This window comes from Falco rusticolus, chromosome Z, assembly GCF_015220075.1.
Source record: "Falco rusticolus isolate bFalRus1 chromosome Z, bFalRus1.pri, whole genome shotgun sequence".
NCBI lineage: Eukaryota > Metazoa > Chordata > Aves > Falconiformes > Falconidae > Falco > Falco rusticolus.
The window spans coordinates 28,066,207-28,079,460 of record NC_051210.1 but is presented as its reverse complement, the minus strand read 5'-3'; the positions used below and the strand labels follow the sequence as shown (position 1 = coordinate 28,079,460).

The following is a 13,254-nucleotide window of genomic DNA, read 5'->3' as shown; positions in this document are numbered from 1 at the left end:
GACAGTCGAGAGAACAGGAAGAACAAAAGCAAGAAACCTAACGGATGAAGATAACTGGCAGCTTACTAGGTGAATAAAAAGGCAGGGGGGAGGAACCAATTGCTCACCACCACCCACAAGCAAACCAAGGCCCACCTCATCTCACAGCAGCAGCCACCCTGGAAGACATTCCCCTAGGTTCTTCTGCTACCGCAGTCCTATTACTGGCTGAGCATGATGCTGTAAAGTATGGCATTTTGCTTCGGTCGGGCCAGGTCAGCTGTCCTGGCTCTGTGCCCTCACAGCTTTTTACCCACTACCAACCTACTCACTGGTGGAGACGAGTGAGACATGGAGAACACTTTGAGGCTGTGCAAGCACTTTTTCAGCAACAGCCAAAACATTGGCATGTTAATAACAGTTTTACCCACAAGTCTAAAACACAGCACCTGCATTTTGGCACAGGACTGTTACGAAGAAAGTTCACTCCATCCCAGCCAGAACCAGTACACCTCAGAAAGAGAAATGAACAGGAGCTTTTCTCCTGCACAGCAGAGAAATACTCTAAATCCTGGGCTCCTTGTGTAAAAGGAAGAGACAGACTCCTTCCCCATAGGCAGCATTTGGGAGGAAGGTAGCCATTAGCCTTGGCATAAAATGCCCAAATGCTACTCAGTGCTTCTGACCAAAGCACTTAAGCCTTTCTCCATATATGAACAAAAACACAGGGACTTCAAACAAACCCATTAAAGCATTTTTGGAAGAAGCTTGTGTGCAAGAAAAAGTGAGGCTACAGAAGATACTAGGACAAACTGCTCATTCCTATACTGGCACCACTGTAAGGATTGTCTCAGTGTATTATTTCACTGAAGGACTGGACTGTTTATTCATTTTCAAAACTAACCCAGCGACCTGGAGTATAAGGTAACTGACAGCACCTGGTAGCACCACCTTTCATCTGTTATGATCACCTGTGCAGAAAACAATGCCATACTCTCTTCCTGATCTAACTCTGCTAACACCAATGTAGCAGCTAGAAACAGAAGATAAACAAAAGGAACAATCACAGGAATCCATTTGTGTCTTCTCTCTTGGTTTAGGCTTTTTGTTTTGTCCTACCACCACATCCCCCAAAGACATAACAAAAGAGCAAAAGAGAAAACCTCAGTCTCAGATTTTATTTTTCTAACTTTTCTCTTTTCCTCTCTATTTTTATTATTTTTTCCAGATGAAGGAATCAATTTGGAAAAAACGTTTAACAAATACATTTAGAACTAATAGAATTTTTCATATAACATGGTATCATAATGATTCTCCACTGAAAGTTTCAGATCCAAAGGCATTTTTAGCCAGATGGTAGTGAGCAAAAAGCTAGGAAGGGACACAGTCAAGACAGCTGACCTGAACTGACCAAAAGGAAATGTCATACCATACAGCATATAAAGCTGTAGCTTTGTTTGCTTATTTCCATGTCACCTCAGTAACTAATTAAGCATTTGAAGAAATCTGTTACTGGCTGGATGCTCAATACAACTGCTCCTCATCACAATAGTTCAACGAGATCAAAGCTAAATGGACATGTCTTTGGAAGCTCTTACAATCAGAACAAAAAATAGAAGAATCAAAATTATTGTAAGGTTTACTTTAGAAACATAACTTTAAAAAACGAAGGAAATCAGGCAAATTCCTCATGTACATGTATCACACTGAATCAACAGACAGCTCACCTCACAGGTCTAAACAAATTGAGAAGCTACATTTCATCCTATTGGTACTATCTGCCCAACATGACTCTATGGACTTTAGTCCCCTCTGTACTTTGGTTGTCAAAGAAAGACTATAAAAACAGTTTCTGGTTTGCTTCTCAACTGCACAGCTCGAATCTTCATTACAAGAAGTTACATACAGTAAAATGAGAATTAATTTTGCACATTTTTATAGTTTTCAGAAACACAGAAATTAACAGATTTTATGTAAGGGAATATAAAATAAATAAAAACCCTAACATTGAAAAATAATAGTAGCAACACAGTTTTCAAAATAAATGTGTCGCAAATACACTTTTTGTATTTACTACATGTTATTTATTCCCTGCTTAGCTGCTAACAGTCATTAGCTTTAGGTACAGTGCTGTTGCTCATGGCAGATAAACTAAGCAGCAAAGCTTGAAAATGGGTGATTTCATTACTGTTTTTCTTATGATTAGTTCTGTTTGCTCTCATCTAGTTGAAACCTGAAATCCAAACTTAGAAGAGTAAGTTTTACAATTCTTAAGTATATATGTTGCTGACAATCAGGAACAAAGGAGATGCCACAGGAAAAGAAACAGAAAAAACACCCACCCAAACCAAAGAATTTTATTATCAAAAGGTAAGGTTCTTTCCCTACAATCATGACCAGGTTTTCATGGCCTACTTGCAGAATGGACCAGGCAATGTAAAATATCAAAAGCAGTTTAGTGCATATTCAGTTTCCTCCTTGTGTCCTCCTCTACTCCAACCATTTGCTCCCATCACAAATGCTCTCCTTTCTACCAAAAAGTGACGTATCTTGTGACAGACCTTGCTAAATCTTCCTGAAACACAATAAAATAGGAGATACTGTGCAGAGGAAATAAAAGCTCATCCTGAGAAACAGATGAGGAGGCACACTCATGAGGTGCACAGATCCTGCAGCCCCAGTAATTAGCGGCTAGGCCGGAAGATCAACTGTGGAGTGTAGCCACTTCAGGAATGGAAGAACCACCTCCTGCTCTCCTATTAGGACAGGATCCTGAGATCTGAACAGGTTCACACAACAGATTAAGTTCTGAACAAAAAAAAGTGGCATCCCATTTGTTTGTATAACTTACCAAACAAGGCCAGCTCTACTGATGTTATGCAGGAGCACAAGGATACAGTAATACAGAACTCCTGTTTTAAGATCCACATATATGAAGAATGGGACTGTACTCCACTGAAAAGTAGGGAAACATGATTCTTTTTTCTCCTAATACTTTGCATATTTATATGACATGATGCAAAATACATGATCATTTTATATTAAGTATAGTATTATATTTTTAGCTTAATGGCCACTTTTTACGTTGCTTTCTACAGTAATTATTTATTCATCCATGCACTCCAAAATGTCTTTTCTGCAGAAATGTATTTTAGCATAAGGAGAAAAGTCTGTTAGCAGTAAGGAAAAGAAACAGAAGTGTTTACAATGTAGATTGCTCCCAGCAATTGTTTCTTTATTAGCACAGAGCTGCTGAAGAACTATTTGATTTCTGCATGTTTGAGTTTCTCCAAGTATTTTTTCTGTAATTCCCTTAGCAAAGGACTCTGGAGCCATGGTGAAGTTGTGTAAAAGGTCACTACATGCAAACAACAGCTGTTTGCTTTCACTAATAAAAAGACTGCACTGAAAAGCGACCATAAATAGGCACAGCATACTCTTTACACAGGGAAAACAGATTTCAGTGGGAATTCTGCCATGTTTAATGCAGGATCAACTCTAATACTGCTCTTTTTGCAGGCAGTATCAAGGAGGAAACAAGCTGAGCACAGGCAAATCCCACAGGATGTCCACATGACTGTTCCATACCCAGAAGACAGGAAGGAATCATGTGAAGTGATTTATATTTTTGCTGAGTGACTAGTAGTTCATGAGATGGCTCCAACAGGAAAGACAGCCAAGAAAACATTCCTACACACAAAGATGAGCGTGAGAATTTTGTTTTGTGGTGTTGGGAGAGGAAACATGAGAAAAAATTCTCAGAAAACTACTGTATTGTGAAAGACCGCATTGCTTGGCAGTGCGGGGAGATGGTGTTCTGCCTCTTCAGCAGCTACCTACAGATACTCGCCAGAGAAGCGGGAGAGCAGCAGCTGTGCAAGGCTCTCGGAGTTAACTCTGGCCTCCACCTAAAGTACCAAAAACATGCTTAAGTCTCAGGAGCCCTATCTACTCCCTCCAGGGAACTGCAAGGCAGGACCCATAGCAGAAAGCATCTGCTGATGCTACTTTCAGGTCTGGTTGTTTGCCACCAGTGGAAGCACACACCAAGATGCGGACTCTGATCCCAGCAGGCTCAGTTCCTGTTTGCCTGCCTTTCCACCCACTTCCCACTAGCATGCTGCTGCTGAGGGTCTCTGTGCAGACACTGTCCACACATCAAGGCTTATCATCTCACTTTGAAAATATTTTTTAAAGTAATCCTAATGAAATAATTCAGTATTAAACCTCAAGCCCATTAATAAATCAAAGTTTCTGAAATTTGTTGTTAAATTCAATTGGGGGCGGGGAGAAAAATAGTTGTGTGGTTTGCTTATTATAATGACTTTATAATTAACCTTCCTGACAGTGGCATTAGAAAACAAATACATCCTTTAATCAATTAAGCTCTTCATTTATAGATTTTAGTTCCATCTTGAGCTTTGTTATATGTATTGATTACCTCAATTATTTTGTCAGTAGTAAGTGCACAATTATATAAAAAGTTCCATAAACCAGCCTTTAGAAACACTTTGTGAAAACAATCATGCAGCTGCCCCCAAATTACTTTCCAAATCCCATATTCTAACTTGAAATACAAACTCACTGATCAAGAAGTACAAAAGCAAAATAAAGAAAATGAAAAAATCTAATCCTACTGAAGTAAAACATTTGACTCCAACAGCCACTTACAATGTAGTACTGATTATAAGAGTAGTTACCATGTTGGACTTAGTATTTACAAAATCTGTTCCTGAAACTTCAAATGCCTGAGATTCTAGAGAAGTGGCCATCACTCACAGAGGTTAAATAAGGCATCAAATCTGCGTAAGAGAGATTTATTTTCAATACCACATTACCTTTTTTATGACCCCCAAAAAAGTAGTTTTTCAAAATGATCTCAGAATATAGTCATTATGCTGCTGTCTGACCAAAATCAACTCCCAAATACTATGTGCTGCTCAGAAAGTGTCTTTCATTAAAAGAGGAAAAATAGGAGTGAGAATTTCAGCACCATATGTGATTGCAGCAAAACTGCCCTGTTTTTACATAAAACAGTACATAGTAATACAGAATCTGGCCTCACTAGATCAGAAAAGAAGTCTAAGAAGGTTAATTTTCTGTCTTTAGAAACTGCCTATGCCTTCTGCTTTAAAAACTGATGAAGGAAAAGCCAATTTTGCCTGAACAATTTAGCAGTGTGATACACACAAAAAGGAACTGAGACAATACTTTGCAAACTTTGTGGCCATGAGCCTGCACCCTTCAGCATTAAATATCTCTATTAGTACTTAATATGTCAGGTTAGAATTATGAACTTTACTTTATTGATGACTAGTTACTAATTGATTTAGCCCATAATATACCACATTTCTACATTTTTACTAAAATTTTAGGTGGATTAATTCAAAGAACTCCTGATACCAATTTAAAAAAATGGGAATTTGTTTATTCTTCAAAAAAAGATGACTTTATAAATGTAACTTTTTAGGATAGACACTTCTCTTTCTATGCAGTTTTCAGGCCTTAGCAGAGCGTTTTATATTTTTAGATTATGAAGTCATGTAGTTGCAATATAGTATGTTGAAGTTTCAAATAAAAGCCTCATTTCAACCAGCTGAATGATATGGATATGGTATAGCCCTGTGGTATACCACATCTACAGGTGGTATAGGAAAAACAGCACGGGTGCATAAGTCTTCCAAAACAACTTAATGGAATTTTTCAGCTTATTAAACATAAAATTGCACCTTTTATTTGTCTCCATAAGAATATGCTTTCAAATTGAGGATAGTTCTTTAGTAGACCCTCCTGGTATTTATGCGTTTGGCATGGTCTAACAAAAATCTCACTGTGTTTAAGTCGTTATGAATTTGGGAGGGTTTCAAGATACAAAAAGCAACATAAGACCCACACTGACTTTCTTGACTGATTCTCTTATCATTAAAGTCTAACTTAAACCAGCTGTAACTACCTTCATATAAATTATTATTTAATGCAAAATTATGCGTATTCAAATAAAGAGTAAAGACAGAATGCTTTGGAATTACCAACCAAAAACCAGAATCAAAAGTAGTGAGTACTTACTTGTATGGAGTTTAAGAGGAGTTTGGGGATGTGAGAAGTATTAATACAGCACAGTGACTGTAAATGCTACATTCCCATGTGCCTGCTCTAAACTTTCGTAGCTTTTAATGAAAATCATTGAGTTACATTCAAGCACAAAGATGCAACTACCTGAGAATGCTCACAATATACGAAAGTTGCAGATGCAAGTAGCTTCCTTGTGTAAAGTCAGACAGCCTACAAAACCCACCTTCTTGCAGTTCAGCTTTCATTATCACGTTTTCATCAATAAATCAAACTCCATCTCCCTGCTACAGCTTAAGAGGCTGAAAGAAGCAGCATAAGCCTTGCATTCTCACAGTCTTGCACATATGTTTAGGCACCTATAAAGAAGATTAGGTGCTCTGCATGGGTCTTACTATGTGTTTTAAGGTGCAGGTTTTGTGGGTGGATTTCCTGTTTTTTGCTTGACATTCAACAGCAATCATTCTGTTTATTTTACCCTTTCTGTTTTGCAGCACCACAGGCCTCCACTAGGTCATCAATTAACATAGTCACAAAGACATACTTGCAAGCAGAGAGCTTGCAAAAGCATCAAATATACAAACAAATATATATATCAAAACAAATACACAAAAATAGTTCAGATTCATAAAACAAGGAGAATTTTATAGCAGTTCCTTTTAGGCAGTCCCTTCAGAGGTCATAAATCACTGGTTTACACTGAATTTGAAATAAACATGAGCACAATAGATAGAATACAGAATTATGAAGATTTTCCTTACAACTAAATATGTAAGTAGCACACACAATTTTAAGTGGCAGCTGACTGAGCTGTCCATTAGTTTCAAACTGAAGTTAGCAGTTTTAACTTGCTTGAACTTCCCCAGGTCTTACTGTTCAAAATGGACTGATTTGATAATCAGGTTATGCAGCTTTAAAATTTACTTTATTTTTTAAGTTACTTACTTATTTGTAGAAGATACTAATTTTTAGCTCAGGTACATTTTAATTTAATCACAATTTTTTCTTATTAATTTCTCATACTACCATGGTATTCCATTTAACATATAAACCTAACAGATCTTGAGAGATGCAATTCAACCTGTGAAGAGAAGACACTTTTTCCCTAGATTTAATGCTGCTATAATACAACTTCATTATTATGGCCTGGTGTTTTAAGACTGCCATCTAAGAAACCTAAAGAATGTTTGTTCCAAATGTATTACTGCTAACTTTATAATTTCCAAACTTGACTCACAAAGACATATTCACCTCAGGCACCTCACTTTGTAAAGTCAAGAGTTAGACCAAAGATAAAAATTTATCTTTGGTCTAACAAGATAAATTCTTGTTTTGTTCTTACTCAAATTACAAAAAGGAACAGTAAAGACATCATGATATTTGGCTAATTCCCATAAGAACAAAAAAAAAAAAAAGAAAGAAAGGTGATTAAACAAGATTTTAAGTGGATGACCTAAAGTTTAGAGCACAGATTCAATAACCTGACAAGTCTGTGCAGTCATATCAGATGACCCTTGCTAGGTACAATCTGAAATACAGTATTAGTCTAATTTTCAAAACCAATTCTGATGGTGGAGCTTTTGTTGCCTTTCTTTCAGAGAGACAATGTAGGTGCTAATTCTTTTTTTAAGACAAAGCTGCCTAAAGGACCTTCAAGTCAGCCAACTGAAAGACTGCACATTCTGAATTACCATTCACAACTGATAATTTTGCCCAGATTTAGCAGATGGAAATGAGAACAGCTGTTTGTAAACTGGTTTGTAAACCACCACACCCATCTAAGTGTTATAGGCATTTTGAACACTTGAAAATGCAAAACAATCAGGGCCCATAAATAGCTAAATTGTAACTGTATAACAAAACAACCATCTGAACAACTGCGGAAACTGAGCAACTCCTAAAAATTTAAAGGATTTCCAAATTCCAAAAGGGAACATACCAGTTTTTTTTCCAGTGCCAGAAGCATACCACATGATACAGCCATTAATCTATTTGAAACATGGCAGAAGGAGAAAAGCACATTCAGAAGTCCCACTGTCCTGAAGAACAACATATTCTAGGTTTTGCTCTCATACGCTCATGCCAGACTGGGGTAACATTTCAAACATCCCCTCTAAGCTTATCTCTGCTGCTGTAACAGTAACAACTCTTCAGGCAGATACACAATCTGTGTACAAACTGGTGTACAAGCCTATTCCAATACTTTAAAAGGCATCTCCCCAAACCCCACAAACAGATACCATAGTTAAGGAACGCAAGCAGAATATTATCATACTGTCATAAATCACTGCACAGATACTGCATTGCCATCATCTTCTGAATGTTTTTTACGTATAGCCCTATATATCCTTACTTGTAGTGACAAAGAAATTGGAGCCTTCACCTGAGAGTCTCGTTTAGTATGGGATTAAAAAAAGTCTGCACAAATCATGGATGCATTTTATTTAACACCTGGTTACATTAATGTTTGAAGTGATTCTGATCAATGTTTTTTAATTGCCCAAGCATCTGGCCAAATTCAAAAGATTGCTACAAAATCCTAGACGTTTTAGGAAGAAGCTCATTATTTTCACATCTGCCAGACTTCATTATTTACATGGTTGTTACTTTAGCGCCTATGCTATTTAAATTATATCTATCTCCACAGTCTTCCCTAAAAGAAGACATGTAGCACTTTCAATGTCCTCTGATTTGATGACTCAACAGATATCCTCTGAATTCAGACTACTTTTTCATTAATTTATCACTATAATGATATTTTAAAAAATTGTATTAAAAGTGAAAAGTTGTTGTGCTAATGCATTTCAGTTTTTTGTACTACAGCAGGCTAAATAAGTAGATGACATTGATTACCAAACAAACTCACTTTATCATAAATGCAATCCATTAGAACAATAATGGAAACACCACACTCCTTTCAATGTTTAACATTAGCTTTTTTCTGTCTGCCAAGAGTTCTAGTTATGAGCTTCATTGTGCCAAGGACAGACCAGTCTTTTCCAGACACTTACCCTCTGACAGCATGAATAAGTCTCAGTGATGGATAGGCGGTTCGCACTCTCAATTTATTCTTAAGGATTAATGCATTAACCCACTCCACATGCTTCTCTCCACCTTTGACCATGAAAGCAGGGATCCAAAGGACACTGTCATTCAGCATGGATAGTCTATGCACAAATTTTTCTCTGTCACTCTCATTCCGAAAGCCTCCAAATGCTCTTTGTACAACTGATGGGTTCATGGTAATAAAATCAGATTTAGTTCCCACATCGGCAGCAAACTCCACCACAGGAGCTAGATTGCACCTGAAGAGGAAAAAATTAATGGAAAAATGAAAATAAATATGAAACATTAACTCAGAAAAATGTGTGCATGAAGGGAAAGCTGAAAATGAACATGCAAGCTTTTTTCAATTTAACATGAGAAATAAATACTAGTGGTAATAGGTGTGATTAGACATAGCATTTTACCCAACTTAAGGCACTCATTAGACACATTTTCAAAAAGCATTAAATGTACACAATGCTGTGAGAAAAAAAAAGTTCTTTGTACATTTGAAAACCATGTCATCATGCTTTAAAATGCACTGACAGCTAAAGTAGCACTTAGGAAGAAGAGTATGCTTCCTAAGACCTGTTACCTTTCATCTGCGTTCGTTTGTCAACATGTTACCAACAGTTCACACTCTTAAAGGAAGCCATGCCAGTCAATTAAGGTATAATTTATACAGGTCATTGCATTATTTATTTTTTTTACAATAGAGGATTGAAATATCATTGACAAAAAAACTTTACTCCATACTAAATGATTTTTTTTTTATATTAGCACTACAGCTGATTGGATGTCTTGAAATTTAGTATTTTCATTTCATTTAGAAATGAAATTTTGGGAAAAAAGTATTAAACTTTCCTCAACGTCTGTTTAATTTTGCAACAACTTTGTGCCTTTTTCCTAGGCTTGACAAAAAGGTCTCATCAGGCCTCTCTTCAGCAGTTTTCTACCTCAGTTATATAAATACATACATATGTATATATCTATCTATAAAAAAATCACAGAGGGGCAGTGTTCTCCACGGGCAGCACTGGATGCAGATGACAAAACACAGTTCAGAAATTAATTAGGACTTCAGTCATCAGTATGGTCTGACTGAAACAAATAACCTCTACAACATCCTCAGTGATTTAGCCTGTAGCTGGTATGCCCCCAAATAAGTATCCTGTCACAACAGTATTTTCACAGTTTATTAAACTGCTCTGTTGAGGTGAAGGATGCTAAGAAGCAATGTCAGAATTGGGTCCTTCAAAACATTTGCATGTTATTATATTCCTAATATAAACAGTATTCTATTAGTTCTGCAATTTTTTCTGTTACAGTAAACTTTTTACTTAAGCTTATCCTTTAGCATCTTCTAATGGCCAGATCTCCAATGTCGTATAAAATTAACTGAAGTCAGCAAGGCAATATAGATTAACACCAACGGATGACATGACCTAGTCCTAAGTTCTTCAGAACATTTTCATTCTGTAATTATCAACTAAAGAAACGGTCCTATCTTCTCCAGAAAGAAATGTTCTGAAGACTGTAAAGCCTATACATTCTTCAGAGATAAAGCTGCCCAAGTTTCCAATATGTGGGCAGCTGTAAGTGTTCTTAGGGAACAGATTTACATTCTTCACTGTCTTTACACATCTATTCCACAAACCATCTGCATGTATTACAGGATGCTAAGAGTAATATCTTTTAGAAAATGGTAGTTAGGGCACAAGAAAAACACACTGATTTCAATATTGGCCTTGAAAATTGTTTCTAAAAATCTTAATGCATGAACCTGTCACCTGGAACTGTCAAAAGTCTGTCACATACAATCTAGAAAAAAAGTATCCAACCAAGGACGTAAAATTAACCAAACAAATTCACTAAATTAATTACCACTGCTCTTGAAAATACCTCTTTCAGGGACAGACTGAAAGTATGAAGGAGTATTGCACAGCAGTGTTTTTTTTGGCAGTCACACACATGCGCATGAAAACATCTATTACTTACAAACATAAGATAGAGCTTGACATTGCAAATCCTGCCATGTCCAACTTTGAGAAGCACCGATGTACCAACACCACCTTGTTGGAAAAGCTGTAAGCCACATGCAAAATGTGCACATATAACATAGGCCCTATGGTCCTAACATGATTACATGTCTTTTGACAGCGCCTTTCTAATCTACCAAAAGCATCAGCGCCTGAATCTTAAAAGTGTATATAGTTTGAAACTAGCATATAAATGTAATTTCACCCAAATACTGAAAAAAATCACCACAGGCATACCAAATACAAGTTATGCGTACCTTACATGCCATTACTGCTTCACTAGTAATATACTTCATATCAAATACAGTATTTTATAAAGGTATACAGCGTATGCAATATAAATTCTTAACACACTGCATATTCAGATTTTTCAAGTGTAACTTCAGAGAGTTATGAGTAATCCAAATGCACACAGTAACAGTAAGGTTATCTATGAACAGTTACTTTAGAATATTAGCCACATTTTTAAACCTTTAGTGTCTCAAATCAGACACCTAATTATAACATTAAAGGCAGGTAAGGCATTTTGCTTTCCAAACAGTAAGCACCTCTTAACCTTTCATCTTTTAAAAACTCAATTACATAAATATGGATTAGTAGCTGTGCTGGTTTGAAATAATGTGGTAAGTACATGTGCACTTTGAAAGGCTCTGTTTTCAAAGAAGTAACTAGATGCTGTTAGCAGTAAGATTGTTATTTTAGTAGAACATGAATACAAGACCCACTCTGCACATATTTCTAGCTCTGTTAAGAAAATAAACATTGCTAAAGTAGCTGTAGTTGACCAAGTTATAAACATATTACCTTACTAAGCCCCTTCTCATTTTCTTTAGAGGTTACTTCCTTCAAAGAAATTATTCTAGTGCTTGTTAAATTGGAAGTGTTAACACTGAGTATTTATGTATTCACAGAAATGGAAAATTAAACACACCTGCCAAAACCCATCAATTAAAATCAGCATATTCTTCAGTAGGGAGTAAATCGAGCACTTATGTCAGGAGTGTTTCTCCATGAGTTCAAGAGTTTGTGCTAGTGACAAACGGTAATACTTAGCCTAAACTGCTAGTAACAGCTAATTATTTCCAGTTTGAGTTCAAGAAAATTTTATACAAAGGTATCACAGAATTAATCATAGGATAGTTTGGGTTGGAAGGGACCTTTAAAGGTCATCTAGTCCAACCCCCTGCAATGAGCAGAGACATCTCCAACTAGATCAGGTTGCTCAGAGCCCTGTCCAACCTGACCTTGAATGTTTCCAGGGACAGGGCATCTACCACCTCTCTGGGCACCCTATTGTTGTGTTTCACCACTCTCGTTGCAAAAAATTTCTTCTCTGTACCTAGTTTAAATCTACCCGCTTTTAGTTTAAAACCGTTACCCCTTGTCCTATCACAAAGGTCCCGCTAAAATATTTGTCTCAATCTTTCTTACATGTTTCAGGGCTAGTAAAACTAGCTATGGCATATTTGCATATAGACCTGACTATGTGTAAATAATTTTTGTTACCTGTTTCAGAGTTTTTGTCTTAACATCTTATGCATCTTTATGCTATGGCCACAGTTTCATACAGTTGGAATTTTTAAGTCTGTTTTATTAGCCAATGTCAATAATCTCCTATCAATTTGAGGGGCTCTTTCAAGAAAACTTCATATTCAGAGACACACATAAACAAGTACTTATTTTAAGTCAAATTAAGAAGCCTGTTATCTGAACAGCTTTGAAATAGCAATGCCCTTGTTATAGTCTTTAGTTCTAGCTCATTTGTCGCAAGGCACGGAATGCTAAATATACCCTTAACAGTGATCAGGAGGGGCAGGGGACTGCACCACTAGCTTTACCTAGGAATCTGTACACAACAAATGAAACCATGCTTTTAAGTTGTTATTGCTATATCAGATCCAGCAGGAAGAAGACTAATTTAGTGAGCTTCCTCTCTCTCACATGCCACATTACTGATACATTGCGACTATACGAATGCTTAAAATATCACTCCAAAACATATTTTTCTGTAACGTACCATCATCTTCCATTCATTCTATAAAAACTTCAGTGTCACCTGCAAGTTAGTTAACCTGCAAGTAAGCAGGCTGATGGTCAAAGCTGAGGACAAACTTACTATGAG

General features: G+C 36.6%; 1 protein-coding gene across 1 annotated transcript in view; it reads right to left on the bottom strand.

Moving 5' to 3' along the window:
* ST8SIA4 (ST8 alpha-N-acetyl-neuraminide alpha-2,8-sialyltransferase 4) overlaps nt 1–13,254 on the bottom strand; it is a 58,562-nt gene that overhangs the window by 21,432 nt on the left and 23,876 nt on the right. The window contains exon 4 of the mRNA XM_037373548.1: nt 9,060–9,353. Coding sequence (XP_037229445.1) covers nt 9,060–9,353 — 294 coding nt within the window. The remainder of the gene's footprint in view (nt 1–9,059; nt 9,354–13,254) is intronic.